The following is a 24,036-nucleotide window of genomic DNA, read 5'->3' as shown; positions in this document are numbered from 1 at the left end:
CACAAAGCAAACACAGAAAGGCATTTAATACCAGATATTAATGGAGATGATCCTTGAAAGCATTTCCATGTACATCAAGGACAAGAAAATCATTAGGAGTAACTAGCATAGAATCACCAAGGGGAAGTCATGCTTGACCAATTTCATAAACTTCTGTGATAAAATGACTCATCTAGTAAACAAGGTGAGAGCGGTGATTATTGTCTAGCTAGTCTTCAGTAGGACCTTTCACACTGTCTCCCATAAGATACTCATTAACAAGTTGTTGTTGCAGGGGCTGGGTAAGCAGACAGTGAAATGGATTGTAAATGGGCTGAACAGCCAGGCCAGAGGGTGCTGATGAGTGGCATAAAGTCTACTCGGAGGACATTTAGTAGAAGTGTACTTCAGAGATCGTTGCTGGGTCCATTTTGGCTTATCCATTAATCTTCATTAATGATTCTAATGATGGGACAGAGCATAGCAACAGCAGGTTTGCAGATGACACATAAAAGGGAGGTGTAGCTGATATACGAGAGGGTTGTGCTGGCATCCAGGGGGACCTCAACGGGCTGAAGAAATGGGTTGACAGGAGCTTGGTGAGGAGCAACCTCATACAGAAGCAGAAATATATGTTGGAGGCCACCCAGCTGGAAAGCAGGTTGGCAGAAAATGACCTAGGGGTTCTGGTGGACATCAGATTGAAGCTAAGTCAACAAAGTACCCTTCCTGCAAAGGCAGTGGCACAGGCTGCCCACCTCCTTGGAGATCTTCAAAAGCTACCTGGACGTGGGCCTCGGCACCCTGTTCTAGGTTTGTCAGTGCTTGAATGGAGGGTTAGACAAAGGTCAACCTCAGCCATTCTGGGATTCTGACATCCTCCTAACAAAATAACTACAAAATAAATTTTCAACACTTCTTGTTTTCTTTCCACTAAATCTTTGCAACAGTGTTTGAAGCTAGCTATACAAAACTACAGAAAGTTATTCAATATATTGCACTATCATATTCAACATTTCTGTGGATTTGTTTTCATCAAATCCATCTAGGAATCAGATCTATTCAAGTTGAAAGCAACATATTTCACATATATCCTAGGGCAGGCTGATCTCAAACTGCAGGTTTCATTTAAATACTTTTTTTACTTTTAAAGATGCAGAGCAGAATGGTAAGTAATCTACAAGTAGTAGAATTTCACATAACGATAGCTCTTTCATGTTTAGAAAACAAGCATTGTATTAATGGAAAAGAATCTTAAAAGTGAAAGTTAAATAGAACTAAATAGATATGACATGCCTGTTTCAATTTTCAAGCTGATCTAAGTGTAAAAATAAATTGCACTGCACACATTCTAGAAGGAAGAATGTGTTAATTCTTTGCTAATTCCAGAATTATGTGCTTTACAACATGCTGGAATGAGCTCTAAATGTAAGTGCTCTACCTGTTATACTATATATTCTATAAATAACAGAGGAAATTGTTTTTAAAGTCAGAACATCAAGCAAAAATAAATATCCTACATTTTCATATTTACTTGACACAATAAATCTACAAAATATTCTCAAATAATTATAGAAGAGTGCTTTCAGATTTTACAACACATAAGAAATCTTCTAAAACTACTAAACGTACAGAAACACGTATGAAAATTCAGTATTATTGCTTCTTGCATAAATTCATGAAAACTGTCAGAGAACATTCTAGAAGCAAAAGAATTTTGGTGGAGGAACAGAACAATTTCTAACAATGTGTTGTTAATGTCAGGTGTTCAATCAGAAACTGCAGAGCAAAATTAATTACTGAAGATTCTTCCACTGTATGGAGACCAGATACGTGAGGCTCCTCCTGTGTGACAGACATAGTACTATTGTGAATGCCTGATGAACTAACAATAAGAGAGTATGCTGGGTTCCCAATACCCTGACTGTTGAGCAAAACTCTTAAATGATCACCATTCGGTAGTACTTAAGTCTTCTGGAATCAGTTGACTTTAAGAAAGTTAACCAGCATCTTCTTATGTGCAGACCACACATACTTGAACATGTTGAGGTTTGGGCCCCATTTTGGATAACAGGAAATTTCTATTAAGTGAAGTCTGCAACAAAACAATTGTGCTGTCCACACAATAATTCAGTATCAATTCTGATTTAAGTCAGTAATTCAAAACTGAGGTATCAGACAATCTTCTGTGAAGCTTAAATGAATAAGTTATTGTAATGGTTTTGTAATTTTTTATGTAAAAATAAAAAGTGTTCAACATGATCAAATTGCATCTGTAGCACATCAGTATAACTTCATTATAACTTTTTATTAGCCATTAGCAGCATCAAATGAGCAACCTCAGTTACTCCTGATCAGCCTTTCTAATGTCAGCAGGCAATTTTCTTTTAATGAAAAAGAAGAGGAACAACACAATCACATACCTAAAATCATCACCTTAATATTTTATAATTCTTATGCCAGTGGATTACCTATCTTACGATGCTGGCTGTAAAGAACAAAAAGATAGAATGGTATTTAGGGGAAATTGTTACATCCTTAGATGACTACTTTGTATTCTGAATACCTTTCTCTAACTAACATCTCTAACATCTTTCAGAAAAGTGGACCTAATAAGCAGATTAGAAATAAATAAATAAAAATGAAAGCACTAAAACTTTTTTTTCAAGGTATCCCTTCAAGAGAGTAATTGGGCATAGCAGGGCAAAAGCCCATACATTCAGTATAAATTTAAGCAAGATTTTTCTTGGTTTTATTGCTAAGGAAACAAAAAGGTACAAAAGACAGTATTTCTCACTGAACTGCCACATTTTCTCTTTTTCAAGTTTCTTCTGCATTTTAATGATAAATTGCATTCATTACAAAACTGAAAGATTATACTTCCTCTTTGTAAATAGCACCATATGCACTAAGCAGAACTGTATCACATACTCATCACCTGCGAAGAATAAGCAAAGAGAAGGATTATACAAAATGTTAAACTTACATTTTGTGATTCTTTCAAGCTAACTCTTAACTTAGTTCGTGACTGGCTTTTTGGCTTTCTTCTGGATTCAAATACTGCTCTTTTGAAAATCATTACTGACATCTAGCAAAAGAAAAAAGCAAGTAACTATGTCATATGCCCCACACAGAGACTGTTTAGCTACTGTAGCTGTTAATAATTACTTGCAGAATTATACCTTTATAGTGGCCTCTCTAAAAATCTTTTCTGTTTCTGAACTTGTCTGCGAAGAACTGATATTTTCTAATTGCTTCAGTTCATCGATTTGAAGCAGACCACGACGAGCAAATACCTGTCCAAAGTACAAAAAAAAACCCCTGTGTCTAGGTTCGTCTTTTCTGTTTGCAGGTATGTAATTTTACAGTCACATCATACTTGAACTCAGGAAACTGCAAAGGAGTTCAAGAAAGTCAATCGAAAATAAGAAGAAAAATTTTGCAAGATACATTTCGTACATCTGTACTGGGGTTTGCCACTACTCAGTGATAGAAATCTGTATTATTAGAATGCAAAGTACTAATTTAATTGTTTACTCATTTACAAGTCAAAACACTTCCACGATGTAGTTAAATTTTGGAATAAAGAAAGAATTCTAAATGCATATGGTCTGATAAGCTGGCATATGTAAATAGACATATGGTAAATCAAGATACCTCTCCATGAATGCCGGCTTGACAATCATAATAACACTGAGAAACTGCAGCATATAGGGTAGCTCTCCATGTCAAATAATGTACAGATAAGAGTGGAATGGATAATTCCATACATACACTGGCCCACAGTAGATATTCCAGTACCTGTAATTAAAAAAATCCAGCTTCAAACTGAACTCATTTTCTACTGTACCAACATACTTTCTATCAGGTAAGGACACTTCTCCTCTTGGTAGGACTAATTCAAAGAGGAAAAAAAGTCACAGAATTTATATTGATTTTTAACATATTTTGTTGATTAAGAAGTAATCTTCCTGTTTATTATTGGTTTTCTATCAGAAGCTACAGGCAAGCATTTTAACCACTGAGCTACTTTGCCATTCTTCACTGTAGACTAGCCAGCAGACACTGGTCCCACCCTTCTCTCTCATCTACTCTTAATATGAGAGCTCCCTCTCTCCTTTGTGCCACCTCTAGTGATCATTTTAATTTTTAAGTTACATTTCAAGCAAGCGGACGTGACACAATGGAGTCTGCCTTCTTTGATGACAGCCTGCACTGAAATCAATTTATAACCATGGAACCATATTATTTGCTCTTAATATTAAGTTACATCTGTCTCTACTAACATTGCAGCAAATGCTCTGTTTAGAGAATTAGCCCTTCAATAGTGGCTGAACTGTATCTTCCTTTCCATTCTCTTTGGTGTGATGCTCCACAAGGCACACTAAATACACACAGCTTTAGTCCCAAACTAAATCAATGCACAGATAGTCAATAGATGAGGGCTTATTATGTTGGGCTGTTACATACAAGGCAGATGATGATAGTACAGCAGTAGAGATTGAACGTTACACCAACATTGCTTTCTGTTGCTGTGCAACAGATGGCAGCAGAGGGGCAGTTGGACAGAATTGAGTCTGAGAAATGTGCGCGTGAAGCAAAGCTGTGGAATTGAATACCTCCATATGGAAAAAATGGTGGCCATTGATAGTTGGAGACGATTCCTGAATGTTTATGGAAACCAAACAATGGATGTGAGCACAGTAAGGCAGTGAGTGGTGCACTTCAGTAGTGGCAGCAGCAATATGAAAGATAAGCCACATTCCAGACAGTCATGCAGATTTTTAGTGTAGCATGCACATCCATCCCTGGCAAAAACCTACAGCTAACAGTGGTGACTGAGTTGAATAGTGTTTTGTGGCTGAGAATTTGCTCTGTCAAAGACTATTATTGTGCTGTTTGCAGCTAGTGTAGCTTCTGTGGAAATAAATAGGAGACATTCTGGAGTGCCCTATATAAATTAAAATAATCTGAAATGCCAATGATTAGTCTCTCTGAATATGGTACTATAAGACTAAAAGTTAAAGGAGATGCTAACTCACTTCTATTCGGACATACAAGGAGGAAAAGCTCTTGTTCAGGAAACAACCGACATAAGCAACAGATTTTAAAAAAGAGTCTATCCACCAGGTGTCAGCATATCTCCACTTTTTAAGAAACAAAAACAATCCTTGGATCCCGATGAGTTGCTCAGACAAAAAAAAAAAACATCCAGAGCGCTCTAAAATCATCAAACATTCCATCTCAGGGTCCAGGGAGACAATGAGCTGGGCTCCATTCCATAGCTAAAGAGGTGCAGTGGCATCAAGACACAAGGACTTTTGAATTGGCCATTCTGCCACCTAGAGTGTTTATTTGAGTGTGACAAGCACTACTGCTGGCAAGGAGAATAAAACAGACATCAGGCTACAGTGTTACACAAGAAAGAGATGCATTTTCTAATCTTCTGTGCAGTTTTCAAATACTTCTGTTTATTTTCCATACCTTAGCAGACTGACCTATCGTCATCAAATGTCTGCATATGGTATAAATATGAATCGTACCTGTAAAAATAAAATAAAGGAACAGGTAAGTTCTGAATTCCTAGAAGAAATATGTTCAGCAACTGGAACTTCCTCATATATCTGGGTTGGTATTTCCAAAGGGTGAAAATAATAATAAATAATCATCATCATCATCATCATCTTTCTGTGACTATTTTTAAGGTAGAGAAGATGAAACCATCAGATTCTTGAGCAGTATCAACTTTTTAAATAACTTTTTAATAAAGTAGCACCATTAAATAATTAAATACAAAAATTCAATACACTGATTTTTTTATTCAATGGAGTGATGAAATAAATAGGCTTGGTATTTTTTTTATCCCTAGTTGTATTTTTCTTTCTTTCAATAGGCTGACTTCTCACATCTTAACTAGCAGGAATCTTTTAGTTTGTCATAGCACTATCCTGGCACACAGCAACACTGTTCAAGACGATATTCCGCGTGATACGTGAAATGAAGGAAACTGATCGTGAATATAATTTTCAAAAGCATCAAGGTCACTTATGAATAAAATCATGTCAAAATATATTAATTTAGGCTATGCCACATTTAAATAAATAAATAAATAAATAGCCCTAGAAGTACAAAAGACCGAAGTTCTTAGGGAAAAATCTTAGGGGAAAAAAAGTCTACTCTTCTGTGTGTGTGACTGTTCAGAAGGGGACACCTGCAGCAGCAGGAGACATCACAGTGCCAACTGTAATAGTTTGAAGGGTGTTATTATCCCAATAAACAAGACTTCACCAAGTACTAGTAAGATTTATTTTTTTAATCAGTCAAATGTAATAAGACAAAATCTGTTGCCAGAAGTTGCAGGAAAGTGCTTAGGAACTGGGAAAAGTCAGACTAATTACCTAACATTAACTTCTATTCAGAGGAAAAAATTCCTTATTGTCTAGGCTTGGTACAGAGACCCATAGTTGAACTTAAGAATGGCAGGTGATTATATTTTAATTTTAATTATTTATCCATAAAACAAAACAAACAAAAATACACCTCAGCTTAGAAACTTAGAACTCCCTTATTTTAGAACAAGACACATTTTTTAAAATCCACTGCTGCAATTAAAAACTAATTAGAAGTTCATTAAAAACTAATTAGAGCTTCATTCACAACCCTTACATTGACCTTTAAAACATTTCCAAGATGTCCTGCTTAGCAAAGAAATGCAAAGATACCATTGTAGACAAGCCAACACAAATTCTGCTGAGGTAGAGCCACTTGCATGGTGAGTCGTAATGATGACAAGACTTTGAAACAAGCCTGCAGGGATTCTTGTTTCTGAAGATTTCTGTCATTGCTACAAACCATCTGATAAACGCAAACATTCCTCTCTTGCAAAGCATGGAACTGAAACACATGGAAATACGTGTAAAATATACATGCACATATTTTAAACAGATACACATTATTTACATTGGTAAACTATAATAAAACGTTGAGCATGAAAAGATCCATCACTCACACACACACACACAGAAGAAAAGAGGAAGAGGAAAAAGAAGAAGAGGAAAAAGAAGAAGAGGAAAAAGAAGAAGAGGAAAAAGAGAAAGAGGAAAAAGAGAAGAGGAAAAAGACGAAGAGGAAAAAAGACGAAGAGGAAAAAAAGACGAAGAGGAAAAAGACGAAGAGGAAAAAGACGAAGAGGAAAAAGACGAAGAGGAAAAAGACGAAGAGGAAAAAGACGAAGAGGAAAAAGACGAGAGGAAAAAGACGAAGAGGAAAAAGACGAAGAGGAAAAAGACGAAGAGGAAAAAGACGAAGAGGAAAAAGGAAGAGGAAAAGGAAAAAAGACGAGAGGAAAAAGACGAAGAGGAAAAAGACGAAGAGGAAAAGACGAAGAGGAAAAGACGAAGAGGAAAAGGACGAAGAGGAAAAAGACGAAGAGGAAAAGACGAAGAGGAAAAAGACGAAGAGGAAAAAGACGAAGAGGAAAAAGACGAAGAGGAAAAAGACGAAGAGGAAAAAGACGAAGAGGAAAAAGACGAAGAGGAAAAAGACAAGGTAAAAATGCACCTAGTACGTAAGCCATATGAATAGTTGAAGGGAGAAATGTTAAGACATGTTAACTGTACTCAAAAGACTGGGGTTTAATTTGTCCATCTTCAAAACAGACCTTCAGCACCTCCAGGGACTGAGCTTCTACAGCTTCTCTGGCCAATCTATTCCATTACTTGCATTTTTTTGTTGTTGTTTGTTTGTTTGTTTTTTGTATATTCCTTTTCTCAAAATATCCCCCATATAATCAAAAGAGAGCTTCTCAGCAAAGCACTGGTTAAAATAAAATCCAGTGTGTTTATAGAACTCCCGCTATACCAACTGAAACATTTTCTGTTTTGGATAAAAAGCAATAAACTGCAGACACCTACCCCTAAAATGAAAGTTAATACAAAAGACTGTTAATATACTCTTGAGGTCATTTAGTCCCCCAAGAGTTTAGAGCACTTACAAAACCTCTTTTTATTATTATTTTTTTTCCATACTAAGCAAATAATCTATTGATTGTAATGCACTGATGTCGGGAATATTCTTGCATAAATACAATAAAAATTAAAGCACGATGTTTAAATTCTCTTGCATTCTGTCCAGTTCTTAGATCATACCACATGGAAATTTCCACAACAATTAAAAGACAGTTATCAACTTCGGTCCATATCCTGATTCTGACAGTGGCTATTAGCAACTATTTCAGAACAAAGCCTATTCAGAGAAAATTGCCTTTTTCACATTGACAGAGGTTGGTTTATGCCACAGAAGCATAAACATTCATTCTTGGAAGCATACACCTCTCTGGATGTTCATATTATACATATGACTTAAGTCTGTATAACCTGTACAGGCAAGGCAAAAGATGCATTAATATTAATATTTAATTAACAGAGTAACATGAAGCACACTTACAGGTGATAAAACACACTACTTGTTTTGAACCTGTGAATGTCTTTAACAAGAAAAATGATCACCATCCTACCGTAAGAGCTGCATTTTCATCTCTGAAACCATTTGGGAAAAAAGTGGATTTTAATTGATTTTCATCAGCTGGGATGTCATCAGGGTTTACAGAACAGAACTGCTGAAGGTACCTTCCATAGCACTGAGTAAGTGCCAACTTATACTCCTGAAAAATAAAGAATAAGTTACTTTTATAGTTTACATATTACATCTGTTTCTATAAAATGTGTCATTTTATTATGCTTACGTAAGAAGTATCAACATGAGAGATCACCTGGAAGTAAAGCAACAAAGTTTCATGCAAACATCCATCAATGTTATTTCAAATGTGAAAATCCTCAGTGGAGGAAAGCTAAAATACTTAAAAGAAGAGCTCGTGATAAGAGAGTTTGTTAATTTTTGTCATAAATACTTGTAATACTGTAACATGATGGAAAACACAACAATAACAACAGAATAGCAAAGTCTCAGACTGCAGCAAGTGAGGACTTGCTCAAATACAACAGCTGGGGGCACAGAAACAAAGGAAAGATTCTCCTTATCTTCAAAAGGCCTCAGGTGCACAGGGATCTTCAGCAAGAGATCCACTGCCTCCACTGCCAACCCTTCAGTAAAGTCTAGGAAGGGGTGCAGGCTGGTTATATCCCTTCTGGTTGCTGAGGTGCACTGCATGCACCTGAGCTCCCCTGGGTTGGCCCTGCCTTCCCACCAGGTGCTCAACCATTGCTTCAAGCCCTGACTTAGCATTTCTGCTACAATATGACAAACCAGAGAACAAGTGTAGAGTATGATCTTAGGCTAATATCAAAATATCAAAATCAAAGTCAAAACCAAACAAAATTTCTGGAATATCCTGCAGTTTGTGAACAGTAATGACAATGGTGCTACACTGAGAAATGTCATAAGGCAGAACTTTATAAAAAAATATGCAGATATCACTTCTCTCCCCCTTTTCCCTGATGCCAAAGCTCATCTTTTCAAACAAGATGCAGGAGAAGAAAAACATAACCAGTGAATATTGGAATTAAATACGGCCAAGAGGTCAGAATTAATAGAGCAGAAATCACACTGATACTTTAAGAACTGTTAAGAAACAGGATGCTGAGCTCTGTGTCATGCAGTGCTCAGCTCCCCAGCAGCACTCTGATACATTCTGACATCATACTGTGACAGTGAGCTCTGACTCAGCTGCCCAAGTGCCATTTAACTTACTGAATCACCTGTCACTCCCTACAGCAAAAACTGTTTAGAGGTTTCTCTACTAACTTCACTAATGCTAGACCACACAAACACCAATCATGAGAAATTCTAGAAAGAACAAAAATAGCTAATTTCTATCTGTAGAAAATGGTCCTTTGATGTTTACTCCCAGAAAATCCAACAGTGTTTCCTCATAAACACTATTTTCCATTCGAATTCCCACCACCACAGTAACACTTCCCCTAAATTTCTTAATGTCTAAGGAATCTTACTCGCATGACCCCATTACCTTGGCTGTGTGAAAGGAGTGGATGAACAGAAACTTTTACTTTCCATGGACGGTTGTGACAACAACGCCAATGGATCAGAACCACGCATCAGCTACTTACTAACTAATGAAATGTGATTCCTCCTCCAGACAGTTTAAAATACACGTGTAAGACTGGAGATAAGAGACAGATAGAGGCAGAGGGAGGGGGCAAAGAAATGAGTCAGTACTGATTAGTATGATGACTAACAGGTATCTAATTTCAATATACATAACATAATGAATTTAGGTGTGTCCTAAAAGATACATAGCAGATGTGTAATAGAAAGGAATTCGGTGTGAGATAGCATTAAAATAAACTGCTGGAGGACAGAAAGTTAAGTTGGTACTCAGTCACCAGTAACTCATTTTAAAAGACCATGTATCATTAAGCATTACAGAACATAAAGGAGGATTCAGTTTTAAAACGACCGTCAGCAGTTTCCAACTAAGAATCAAAAGGGACCAAAAGAATGTTTCATGTATGGAATAGATTCTACCCGACTTATTACAGAACTTGCTGTTACACCACATTTGTCTTTCCCATAACGCACTGAAATTTGTAACTAATACCCATCACGTTTTTTTCCCTTTTCTCCTGAGAAAAAATGTGGATACACTGAAAGCTAAATCTGTAAAAACGTGAAAGCAACACACTTAAAAATGGGAGTTCTGGGGACAGTTCGTTTCCAAGTTTTATGCTAGCCAGCAAGACAAGCTTTTCCACGACCCTTGAATACAAGGAGCAAACTATCATCTTTGAGTCATGCTATGGGAAGTCAGTGCAAAGCAAAGAGGGTAAGGTTTGATTTATTTCAAATAACTTTTTACTGAATGCATTATGAGAGCAGCAGTTTCAAGCACTAAAATCACTGCATAATACTCAAATCAATTCCTAGGCCCAGAAGCTATGAAAGCTTAAGGAGAATATGAATATGAAGAAAATATAAGTGGAATTGCCTAGGCGATGAAGGAGCTATTAACAAATACTGTTACTTGAGAACTGCCATGAGAATTTCTGTGAATATTTCTAAACCTATACCATGAGACTTTATCTTCAGTTATAATAGTGCCACAATTACAAACTCTTCTATGTGCTTTCAACCTACCAGTGAGTATTCAGTATTGCCACAGCTGAGCTATAGCTTGCTGTTCTCTATTTAGGAGGCAGACCACTTCTATGCAATTCTTTAGGTCAGGTAAGACTGTGCAACATTTATATGATCATCATTCCTTCCTCCAGGTCTTCAGTAAAGGTGGCTCAATAGCCACATACGAACATACAAATACTGTTCATAAATAACAAATAGTTTTTATACTTGTTGGACTCCATAAGCAAAGGGTGTCATAGGAGAACAATTTCAGGAGATATATTCCTCTAAAGAAATGGCTCATCAAAATGTCTTGATACATTTCCAATTATGCCTGCTATTTTTCTAGGTGTAAAGAGGGAATCTGATAGCGTCAGAGAGTAAATGTCGTACAGCAGCAGATAATAAAAAACATGACAATAGGCATTTAACTGCTTCCTTAATAGAAAAGTCAATAGGGTAATCTTAAAAATTATTTTCAGTGTAAGCACAATACCAATTACCTATTTTTCTTTTGCTGGTGGGGACAGAACAAGTTTCCTGTTTCAACAGGAAACAAATCCAAATCTATTTTTTCTTCAATATTGTCATAAAAAATCCAAATAACATTTCATCTAAAGAAGTTTACAGTAACTGTTTAGGAACTCACAAAACATAATTATTTAAACAACAAGGTCGGGTTTGTAGCAAGACATAATCTCAGATGCTAATCATACAGAGAGCAAAAAAATCCGCTGTTAAGTATGTATTCAGAGAAGATGTTTTTCCTCTGAACTTGTCACCTACTAGCTTCATTTAGTGTTCTTATATTGGAAGATATCAGTCCCTATTCAGCCTCTTTTACTCCTGAATTCAAAGACCTGCATCACACTCTGGTCAGTGATCTCTGCTCCTAATTTTATAGTTTTAGCCAACTTTTGTTCATTATGTGGTGCTGTTTCATGATTTTGGTTATCTTCATTACTTTCTCCTCAGTCTTTCCTTGTTGCAATTCTGGTCTTCTCAAAAGGATAAATTACGTCCTACGTAATTTAAATTACGTTTTATAATAATAATTAAGAGATACAAACTACCTACTCTCATTGGCGTTATTTTGCAAAAGTTTTTGCAACTTTCTAAGTAGCTTCCTGTGAAATATAATTAAAAATTAAAGTAGCATAGAAACAGAATGAAACAAAAATTGTGATTGAACCATTTCTGTTTTGATATGACTTACTTTGATCTGAGTAAGGGAATCACCAACTTCCACAAGTTTGTCATTGTAATACCAGTCTGGCAGCCGAGGCTTGTATCTGATCCAGGTATTAAACAGAGCATTTGCTCTAAAAGAAAATACAGGAGAAAAAAATTCCACATTAAACTGGCAGTAGAGCCATCGTAACAAGTAAACAAATCAAGAAAGCTTCAAATTGTGAAAACCTCCTTCTTCCAAATGTATTGGAATCTTTTAATATTTCAAAACAAGTTATCATTAAAGCAAGATTTAACAAGCAGCCAAGGACATTTCTGGGTTTCATGTCTGTCAACAGTCTTTATTGCATAGATTTTAAAAGAGAAGGAATTGTTCCACACATAAATACTTATTGGAATGACAATATCAATTCCTTTGTAATGTTGAAACAAGGTCACAGAATCACAGAATCACAGAATGACCCGGGTTGGAAGGGACCTCAAGGATCATGTAGTTCCAACCCCCCTGCCTGGCAGGGCCACCAAACATACACATTTACTAGATCAGGTTGCCCAGGGCTCTGTCCAACCTGGTCTTGAACACCTCCAAGGACGGGGCATCCACAACCTCCCGGGGCAGCCTGTTCCAGGACCTAACCACTCTCCTAGTAAAGAACTTCCCCCTAACATCCAACCTAAATCTTCCTTCTTTTAATTTAAAACCATTTCCCCTAGTCCTGCTATTATCAGCCTTTTCAAAGAGTTTACTCCCCTTCTGGGAGTAAGTTCCCATCTCATCCACTTTGCAGATAGAATTTGAGAAGCTCTGAAGAAACATTTTGGTATCCTAAGGATTAACTCAGTGGATTGCAAGTCAGAGCAATCGTTGGACAAGAAGCTACAGACACTTAGAACAGGGGGAAAAGATCTCAAAATAACAATGCTTATCCGGAAGCAGCAAACTTAAGAACTTGTAATTGTGAAATAAACTATAGAGCTGTACCACGAATCACAAAAAGAAGAGGCCTATTAGAAAGCCTCTAGCACTGAAGTGCACCTAGCATGAAAAGTTCATGGATATTAAATCCGGTAGCATGGGACTCCACAAAAGAACAAGTAAATGATACATTTGTTAAAAAAGAAAGGATTTTATGGCTATAGCTGCTTTGCTCTTCTGTTATCCTACGAGATACTACTTTCAGAGCAACATACATATCTTCCAGGAGAATCCGTGCCATGATCTTCTGAGGCCCAGATGAGGTTCACCAGCCTGTAGTTCCCTGGGTCCTTCACTCTTTCTTAAAAATGAGAGTAATGTTTCCCTTTTGCAATTCACCAGAGATTTTACCTGAGCCATAACTTTTCAGACATGATAGAGTGCCTCGGCAACCACATCAGCCAGTTGCTTTGGGAGCCTGAGATGCATGTTGTCTGGCCCCATAGACTTGAACACATTCAGCCTCATGACACAGACTCAAACTTGCCCTGCTTTTACAGTGGGAGGGATTTTGCTTCCCCAGCTCCCACCCTAGAGGTTTAGGGACATGAGAGGCATGGGAAGCCTGATTGCAAGTGAAATCTGAGGCAAAGAACTTGAGTATCTATTGCCTTCTCCATGTGTGTTGTAGCCAGTTCTCCCTTTTCATTTATCACACAGAATCACAGAATCACAGAATGACCCGGGTTGGAAGGGACCTCAAGCATCATGTAGTTCCAACCCCCCTGCCTGGCAGGGCCACCAAACATACACATTTACTAGATCAGGTTAACCAGAGCCCTGTCCAACCTGGTCTTGAACACCTCCAAGGATGGGGCATCAGAGTGGGTACACTCTCCTTTGCCTACCTCTTCTGACCAATATACTTCATACCAGGTATATACAAGGTCTTTGCTCAGCCATGCTGGTTTCCTGTCTCCTCTGCTTGATTTCTTATGCTTCAGAATGGGTGTCCTTAAAGATCTGCCAGCTCTGTTTTGTTCCCATGTCCTTAGGGAAAATTTCCCAGGAGACCTCATCTAATAATTCCTTAAACAGCCTGAAGTTCACTCTCCTGAAGTTCAGGGTCCTGACTCCACTCTTTGCCAGGCCCACATTCCTTGAGATCACAAACTCAACCAGGGTATGGTCACTACAGCCCAGGCTGCCTCTAATCTCAATCTCTTTAATGATCTCCTCTGCAATGGTGAGCACCAGGTCCAGTGACGCTTTGCCTCTTGTTGGTGTGTCCAATACCTGAACCAGAATGTTATCCTCAACTGACTCCAGGAATCTCCTGGGTTGCTTTCAGCTTGCTGTGTTGTCCCTTCTGGCTGCCTTTGATGTCTTAGTGCCTTTGTACTACTTAGCTGACTTAGATTTCTTAAAGAAATCTATATTCAAACTTGAAAACAATATCAGCTCAGACAGGCTGCTAATAAGCACAGGCATTTTTCTGAAATGAATCCTGTTACAGAATTAACAATATTGACAGCGTTCATAGTGCCAGGCATCTTCTGCATTTAATCACTTAACTAATCGTTTCTACAGGAACCTCAGCAAAGATTGTCTTGTGAAACCACAACAGCTAAATTATTGATAGGTAGCAATTTATAAGAAAGGGAGGCAACTGGAAAGAGAGGAATTATTGTTTGAAAATAATCTTCTAGCTGAATTTACACATCTGAGCTTTAAGGTTTTTGGTGTGAGATTTCAGGACCCTTTCACTCTCCTAAGTTAGTGATAGTGGGCTAGAATGCAAGACACTTTCTTCAGCTATTTTCTGACATTCAGGAACTTGAAATTCATTTTTCCATTTTCCTAGACAGCATTTCATTTTATCTTATGATAAGACTCCAGTAAAAGAAAGAAATAAAAGACATAACCAGAAACATCAGCTTTCCCACACAGAAAGCTACAAGTCACCTTCACATTTCAAGGTGAAACAGATGGCTGTATGAGCAACTTGTCAAAATTATCTCTACACCAAAGAATTGCAACACTTTTTTTTCCCTAAAAGTATCAGCTTGGCACAATTCTCAGTTCTTCAAAGTAAACAGCAAAGAAATAAATGGGGCATTCTAGAGGTGTATCCTAAAGAGAAAATGCAGTAAAAGCATAAACTAGGCCAAAAGCAACAACCTGAATAAAATCTTCTTTCACATTATGTCTTTAAAAGAATCATAGCCCAGTATAGTAAAGAGAACCTTCTAAATGGGGACTGTATTTCTCATGGTCCACCTGTAAGGAATTAAAAACCTCTGTGGCTATTGACCTCTTAACCTGGAGAGAGTACTACCAGTGCTGGTTTCTGCAACTATATCATGACTGAGAAGAAGTTAGTGCATGACACAGGAATGTCTTACACAGACAAAGGAAAGCACAATGTTTTCCAAACAGCTAATAAGTCTCTCCTTTAAAGAGGCTGTAGGACACCAGAAGAACAAGTTGAGCAGCAAGTGAATTCTCAGGAAAAAAAACTGCTGTTGGAGCTCAAAGGTGAAACTTCTTCATTTCCAGCCACTCTGTGGATAATAAAAGTCTTCTCCTGAAAGGTCAATCCATAATATTTTGTACAGGGTAAAGCTCATGAGGATTTCTTTCTGGGTGAAATGTCTTTACTAGAATTAGCAAAGGATTTCCTGATACAGATCAAAAAATGTCATGCTGAATGAGGATACCTAAACCACACAATATGAAACAAAACCAGCAATTCACAGGGATTCTCAGATACCTCCATTGACCAGAGAAATGGGTTAAAACAGCTCCTCATTTACCTGATGGGAAAAAAATTTCTTTTTACTACTTCTTCCAATGTAAAATATTCATAATTCCAGTACAACGAATCAACGTTTTAATTCTTACATTAGAACATTATAAGCACCTAACCTATAGCCTTACTATTAACTTATCAACATCAAAGGCTGATAGCAATGGAATAATGAAGCTGACAGTCTTTTAAACTGTGCCATGTGGAAGCTCATTTTCTTGCTGCTCTAATAGTACGCACTTTGATCACCAACCCAAGGCAGAAAACATAGCTTGACAAATGACAAAGCAAGAACCTTCAGAGCATTTAGGAAATCATCTGTAACAGCTATTACCTTCAGCAGTTCTTAGAAACAACTAGACTATGACTAGTTCTGCAAGCAGCACGTATTCCAATCTTGAGCAATGAGAGTAAAAGGAAAATCAGCATAGAAATTTCACAATCACAAATATCTGTAAGTTTGCCAGCTGAGTGTGTGAGCTAATTATCAGAATTACAGTTTTCTATCTCTGCATTGCCTCTGTACATACAGTGAATGTTGGAAGACATAGAGCCATGGGGAGTTTGATATTGTGCAACTTTCTCAATGCCTTGGAGTTCCAGCATGAATCACTACTGTCAACAGCTTCTGGAACCAAGCCCCAGGTAGTGCTAATTCTTGTCTTTGTGATGAATGCTGAAGAATTCTTCAGGTTGGGAAATGTTCTCATATCAGCTGAGCCAGCATGGACATGGGAAACATCTACAAAATACCAGTTTTAAAATGATAGAGCCTGCTCACATCAAAATATTCCACAGGAGAAAGTAAAGTATGGCTTGGAGACACTGGATGCAGAAACCAATTACTCGGCATTATATCTGCAAACAGATCAGATTCAGCATGCGCAGCTCACAACCAGAAGTTAAAATGGATGTGTTCATGATCAGCAGTTTTCTGCTGAATTGGTGCTGTATGGAGCAGCTGAGTGGCACTCCTTCCTCTGAGGGGCCTGCAGGGAATACTTTCAAACTAAGAATACAGATCAGCTAAAGCAAAGAACAGTCTGAAGCTGTAAATGAAAGGCTTAAAAATACCAAAGCACAGAAATCATTTGCTGAAGCAATATAAAAAAATATATATAGACAGAGAGACTAAAGCCCAAAGACTCCAATCTGTGTGAGAGACATAGGCCTGGACATGCCACATAAACAAATTAGAAATACAGAACATTTAGAAAACAAAAGATCTCCCATGGATACAAATCATAGATTGCCAGATTTGAGTACCACATAAAATGTTTACAGCACCATTAGAGAAGTAATATTTGTGGACTCCATCTTAGAAAGTACCAAGCAAAATACGTAAGGGTAGAAGGGTAGAAGTTGCCCAGAGTGGTAAGATAACCACCCTTACAGCTACCTGCTGTGCTCCTTTTGAATGAAATTGTGATAATCTGGGAGACTTTCATATTAATGTTTAAGATCCGTAAATTTAGAACAGAACATTGTTCAGATAATAACCATAGAAAATCAACAATTAGTTTAAAAGAGGCAGTTGAACATTTGTGTCATAATGTACCTAAATACAGCAGAAAGAGCTACACGAGAAATGCACAGTCCCTGTAAGACATATGCATGAACTGTGAATCATCCTCCAATTTTAGTTGCTCTACATTTCCTGCATTAGAAAATTTAGACTTATGCATACCCACAGATATGCATGTATGTGAGCAAACAAATATGCACAAATACACTTGCCATATGTTCTGCCTGCACTGACGGGTATAAAAATATACCTACATAGACGCAGACACATGCACAAAAAGAGCTGTGTGGGCTGTCCTCATGTGGCCTTGCTATGGGCACAGCTCTCAAGGCATGTGTATGCCATCCACACCATGCTTGCACCTGCAGCACTTGCTGGTGGGCTGCCAACTGCTCTGGCACAGCAAAGGGGGTTCCCTGCTGAAAAGCTCCAGCAGCTCTGACACAGCAAACAGCGGCACTATCAACAGCCACAGCACCTCGTGTTATCTTCATAGTGTTAAACGCTAGGAAGTGCGGAAACATGAGCTGTTCGTGTTTGAGAGAGGGGGTTTTAATTAGGAAAAGATAATTAGGGTATGACCTGCTGGAGAGGAGCTGTGAAGAGAAGGACTTAAGTGTCCTGGTGGACAACAGGTTGGCCATGATCCAGCAGTGTGCCCTAGTGGCCAAAAAGGACAAAGGTATCTTGGGGTGTATTAAAAAGAGTGTGGCCTGCAGATAAAGGGAGGTGATCCTCCTCTCTATGCTCTGGTCAGACCACATATGAAGAACTGCATCCAGTTCAAGAGAGAACTTCCTTCAAGAGAGAGTCCAGCAGAGGGCCATAAAAGGAGGGGCCTGGAACATCTCCCTTAGGAGGAAAGGCTGAGAGATATGGGGCTGTTCAGCCTGGAGGAGAGAAAGCTGAGAGAAGATTTTACCAGTGGTTCTAAATATCTTAAAGTGAAGTCAAACAGAGGAGACCACGTTCTTTTTAGAGGTGCACAGCGATGAGACAAGGGGCAATGGGCACAAACTACATCAGAACTACAAACAGGAGGAAGAACTGCTTTACTGTGAGGGTGGTAGTGCTGAACAGGCTGCCCAGAGAGCTGCTGGAGCTTCCTTCTCTGGAGTGATTCAAGACCTGCCTGGACTCCTTCCTATGTAACCTACCATAGGGAAACTGCATCCCCAAAAGTCCCTTCCAACCCCTACGATTCTGTGATTCTATGATAATAAAGCAGAAAAAGAGAAGATAAAAAGCAAAACTAAAGGAGGTTGAGCAGCTTGCCACACCACTAGAAAAACTGACAGGGAAGGGCCGCCTGCACCGTGGGTGCTATGTAAGGGGACCCGGGGAAGGGATGGGGGCTGGAGGAGGGCGGCGAGGACAGCGGGGAAGAACCGAACGGAGAGGGGCTCCCCGGAGCGGGCTGGGACGCGGCCCTACCCGCGGCGGTGCAGCTCGTGCCGCTGAGGCTCGGACTCCCATGTGCCTCTCAGCCGCCGCAGGAAGCCCAGGACGTCCCGCAGTTCGGCCTCCAGGCTGTCCACCACGGGGTTGCCCGGTACCACGGCCCCGAAGAAATCAGCCGGCAGCGGCCGCGGCGGCGGAGCGAGGGGCGGCGGTTCTGTGGGCTCCGCCATGCTCCGGCCCGGGAGCGGAGGGGACGCGGCGGCGTCGCCAGGCAACGGCGGCGGGGAGATGGCGGCCCGGCCGTTCCCAGAGGACACAGCTGTGGCGGCTGGAGCCCCTTGTCCCCGCGTGTCCCGGCTGTGCCTCACAGCACCCCGGTGTCAGCAGTGCCATACGGCAGCTGGCTTAGGGGCGCTTTTAGACATGGATGTTTGTCTCGTTGCTTTGAACTCGCTGATTGCATGGCATAGCGGGCCTCCCACGCTGCTACAGAGAAAAGAGCAAAAAAGCCCTTCTCTGCAAGCCCTATGAGTAGCGTTATCTGCCTGTAAAACAACGGCGGCACGCTGGGAAACAACCGGGCCGAGTCGATCAACCCTGCTGGAGGAGGCCATGGCAACCGGAGTGCTTTCAGCTTCTCTGTAGGCAATACAGTGAAGGCGTTTGGGAGGGAGGGGAATGAAACCAGGCCCATGTCCGCGTTCCTACACATGAGAGACATGATTAACTTGCAACAGGGCTGCAAAAGCTGAGGAGCGATGGGTGAGCGGTGAGCACCACCCTGCAGCTGGCCCTGGCTGCCATTTTGTGACAAGGAATGACAAAGGATGGTGCATCCCATTGCTCATAGTAAAAACAACTCAGCATCAGCATGAGGAAACTGAAAGCATTGCATTCTGCAGGCCAGCAAAATGACATAGGAATCACTTAAGTGCCATAGTAACCAAAGTGCTCCCTGTGATGCACTCCAGCTGACTGTCACACCCCAGCTCCTTTGGAAAGGCTGCTTGTGCCGCTGGCTTTGTCCACAAGTCCCTTGGAGCTCAGCTGTTTTGCCTCACTAGGTGGTGCTGTATTCCAAAGGGCTGATATTCAAACTCAGAGCTGACGTAGGATGTGCCCTTATGAAGCAGCAGTACCTAAAAGCTTGAGAAGTGCTCGAGAAGCAGCAAACGAGACTCTTGAGTAAAACTTTGTGCATCTCTTAACATTTGGCAAGCAGATGGTGGAGTGGATGTAATATTAGCGAGCTTGAATCAGTGTTTGCAGCCATAGAAACAATTGGAGTCAAAGAAAACAATGAGAGAAATGGAGCAGAGTCATTTCCCAAAGGGGAAGATTAGAGAGCTAAGTAAAGATAAAGCTTTAACTGCTGGGAAGTTAAGTAGGGCGTAGCTGACCAGCCAGCTCGTGAAGAATGTTCAGGCTAACATTTCTGCGTCAGAGCTCAACAGGGTCCAACATCCGCTCCCTCCTATAAACAGAGTTCAGTGTAGGGAGGACAGTTCAGGCCCTTCCAGCACCCAGTGCAAAACACCCTGCAGAGCCATAACGAAGAACAGCAGCAACCATCCTATTATGTATGTTATTTCAGGGTTTTTGTGTTTATAATAGTGATGGCTGTTTTACTGTTCTGGAGAAGACTCAAAAGATAGTCTGCATCTAACATTTAATCTCTCTAATGCTTAGTGGGCCCAAAAGTCCAAAGGACTTCCTATTAAATGAATGGAGCTTTTTAACTTCAGAAAGATTATCAGTTCTTCTGAAGCCTTCAGAGAGGAGAATTTCCTCCAAAGAAAAAAGATTGAACATATTGGACTGAATGAATTTGAGAGCTTATCACAGTTCTTTGAATTACATGGCCTAATGTCTTAAAAAAAAAAAAAAAAAAGTGATTTTATTAATTGGAAGACTAGTGACTTTGTCATCAGTAGGCAAATATTTAGACTGTAATCTGAATCAAGGTGAAATCAGTGAGAAACAAGACAAGATAAAGGTCTTGTAGGAGTGCTGGCACAAAAAAGGATTCCAAGAAGTAGGATTTAGGTAAATCCATTGAGTCAAGCAGAGAGGTCATAGCAATCTGTGATTTATTATTGCCAGGTCAAATATGAGGAAGGTTCCTCAGAAATTAAGTCAAAGAAGAGCCCACAAAGAGTTAACTTAGTAAAAACCCATATCAGAAACATCTGCTGTAATGGTTGTGGGACCAAGAATATGCTTGAGTCAGAAAGGGGAAAATCTTTGTTGCTACTCATCAAGCTGCCATTTCCTTCTGCTGTGTCACTTCCACCTGTGTGAACTACAGTGAAGTTATAAAGAACTAAGGAGGGAAAACACTGTGTGGTCACAATAAAGTTAGACAGGAAGAGTGTACAGTGGTTTCAGGGTGCAGGGGCTGAGGTAATGTCTGCTGAGCCCTTTTAGTATAACAGTAAAGTTTGTTCCCTACCAGTAATGCTGAGGTTCACATTCAGATCCCTTCTTAGGTTGCTTGTAGCAAATGTACACCTGAATTAGGATGATTAAAGACTTTTCTGTATGCAAGAGGCAACCTTGGGTGCTGCGTTTCCAGTAGGGTAAATTGGCAGACCTCAGAGACCAAAGATCTAAATTTACATGATATCTTTATTGATGCTTTTAGAAAAGAAAAAGTATTTGAGTTGAGGTGATTCTAGGTCATTGCTTAGCAATTTCAGGCTGTTAGGATAACACAGGACTTTAAAATAATGCTGAATACTTGTGGACTAATAGGCTTAGAAGTGTGGGTTCACATCTGCTCTATCCATAGTGTGCCTACCCAGTCTAAGTTACAGTTCTCTGTCTTGAAGTAGCAGTGCTAGAGAAGGAAGCAGTGTGCTGATTTTTGTGGAGTAATTCACAGTTCATGAGATAGCCAAGGAAGACATAATTGAGGACCAATAGAAACAAAATGTCTTATATGGCAGTACAGCATTTGCTATTCACATGGTATAGAGGAATCAGGTATTGTGGGGGGAAAAAAGAAAAAAAACAGCTCTGTGCTGCCTCTTATAGGTCCAACTTAAAAAGCCATCAGATAGCTGGAAAAGGTGAACTGTGTTGTTGAATGTCATGTTATACTTTATAAATGAAGTGAAAGTTGCTCAGTGGGAGAAGGAAAAGGAAGAATTTGTATGAAACATACAAGAGGAACTCTATTTGCTGGAAGTAACTAACTGCATAAGGAAGAAGAGAGGCAACAGCTGTGCAAGTTCACTGCTATCAGAATTTGTGGCACATGTCTGAACCTATAACTGATGAGACGGATATGAGAGTACAGGATATTAATGGGCAGCTATGTGAGATTACACTGTCATCATTTCCTTCCCATTATTCTGCACTTTTTGTTTTAGGGCTGTTTGGTACAGTTGCTTGTGGCTTACTACTTAGTGAGTGTCTTTAGACTCAGATGTTTTACAATATATCTATCTTAGCAGTTCAAACAGAATTTGTAGGTTCCTACCCTTATCTCGGGGCTGCCTTTCAATTGAATGGTTAGTAGAGCTTTTCCTATCAGTGGTTGATATACAAAGTTTGTTAAACAGAGAAATGCTCTCTAATACTCTAAAACATACATTGGCCAAGTAATCATCTAGTGGGTGAAAGTAGGTGATCTTTAAGGTCCCCTGTGACCCCAGCCATTCTTTGAAAATAACTGAAACTTACACATTTTGACAAACAGCTGCTGGTCTATTCAGATACTATGAGTGCAGACCTGGAACAATTTTAGCGTAAGTGGATGCTCAGAGAAAGAAAATACTCTGGTTTTAAATGAGAAGTGTACCTGGCTTCATTTCTGAGCTGGTGCTGGGTTCTGTAGTAAGAGGAAGGGAAAAGAATGATCAGCATGAGGGAGGATGGCAGCTACTGAGAACTGCACAACTGTCAGATTCTTGTAAGGCTGCATTTGAGTTTGTGGTGACAGTTCTCACCGTGTTTTGGTTGTAACATATGAAAGGTTTCAGTGCCAAATTCTGTAGATACAGTGTGCCAAGGTTATATTACAGAAATTGGTTGTGTTTTCTTTTTTCTAGTGTGAGCGTGAATGCTCCCAAGAGTTTGTTTCAGTTTCTTTACATGGGGAAATACTCCTGAGCATATTGGTGAATTTCAGACAATTTCCAGAAAATATTTTATGTGGAAGAAGTGATCCTCTTGTAGCTGATTTTTTCTTTTTTTCCAAGTAAAATGTAGGAATGTTTAATATTTGTGTGAACAATCTGAACAATATGGCTCATCCCACTCAGGCTGTACTGTTATGCACTGAATGGGTCAGCTGGTCTTTGGGGAGGCAGATGCAGCAGGGTTGTTATACAGATGCTCAAGTTCCTAAGAGGTTTAAGTTGAAACACAACAGCTTCTCAGATCTGCTTTACAAAGTAAAGTACCTAAGGCAGCAGCAGGACACATAAAAGTCCATAAGGGACTTTCAAAAGATGCAGCTATTTCTTCAAGGAGATACTGTGCTTAAAATTTGTGGTTCTTTCTTTATTTGATTAATGTATGTTTTTTTCCAGGTTACATATACTGTTCTACTGAAGTAGGTATCAATTGCTAGAACTTATTTTGGAAAGACTTCAAGGGATCTGCAGATGTATCTATGGAGGATGCACTAATTTTGGATCACTGTAGAGACTGCAAAGGTGAACAGTTTCTCTCATTCAAAGGTTGTCTCAAATCTCAGGAAGCTGGAGTGGCTCTTTTAATAAAGAAGCCATGCCTAAGGCTAGTTAAAGCAATAATAAAGAACTCTTGTGCAAAAGTCCTGTACATCCTTTCTCAGCATGAAAGGAAGAAAGTCTGAGCAAGGCTTTTAGTGATGTGCTTTTAAGTCGCATCTAAAAACATACTAAAAATGTTCAACACTTAGCTGTATGCATGAAAACATTGGGGGTCAAGCTAAAGATGACATCTAAATTAGTGAATGGAGACAAGGTAAAATGTCTATATTTTTCTATGGCATGTGAGAAAAGAAACAGCAGAGATAGAACAGGGAAATGAATTCCATTTTAGCTGTGTTTTGCTTAAGCTAACTGCTAGGCATCTAACAGTTAAGATTCCAGTCTGTGAGGAAAACAGTGATGTGCTTTGTTTAAACCA

At 39.4% G+C, this 24,036-nt stretch overlaps 1 protein-coding gene across 1 annotated transcript in view; it reads right to left on the bottom strand.

Moving 5' to 3' along the window:
- CFAP54 (cilia and flagella associated protein 54) overlaps nucleotides 1-19,863 on the bottom strand; it is a 100,011-nt gene extending 80,148 nt beyond the window's left edge. Inside the window, 9 exon segments of the mRNA XM_015858704.2 lie at nucleotides 2,966-3,067; nucleotides 3,162-3,275; nucleotides 3,637-3,780; nucleotides 5,464-5,522; nucleotides 6,702-6,873; nucleotides 8,495-8,641; nucleotides 12,290-12,395; nucleotides 18,949-19,241; nucleotides 19,243-19,863. Of these exon segments, the coding sequence (XP_015714190.2) occupies nucleotides 2,966-3,067; nucleotides 3,162-3,275; nucleotides 3,637-3,780; nucleotides 5,464-5,522; nucleotides 6,702-6,873; nucleotides 8,495-8,641; nucleotides 12,290-12,395; nucleotides 18,949-19,241; nucleotides 19,243-19,308 (1,203 nt within the window). The 5' untranslated portion in view covers nucleotides 19,309-19,863.
- Nucleotides 19,864-24,036: the final 4,173 nt, after the last annotated feature.

The sequence above is a fragment of the Coturnix japonica genome, chromosome 1 (assembly GCF_001577835.2).
Source record: "Coturnix japonica isolate 7356 chromosome 1, Coturnix japonica 2.1, whole genome shotgun sequence".
NCBI lineage: Eukaryota > Metazoa > Chordata > Aves > Galliformes > Phasianidae > Coturnix > Coturnix japonica.
This window is presented reverse-complemented; position numbering and strand designations above follow the sequence as displayed.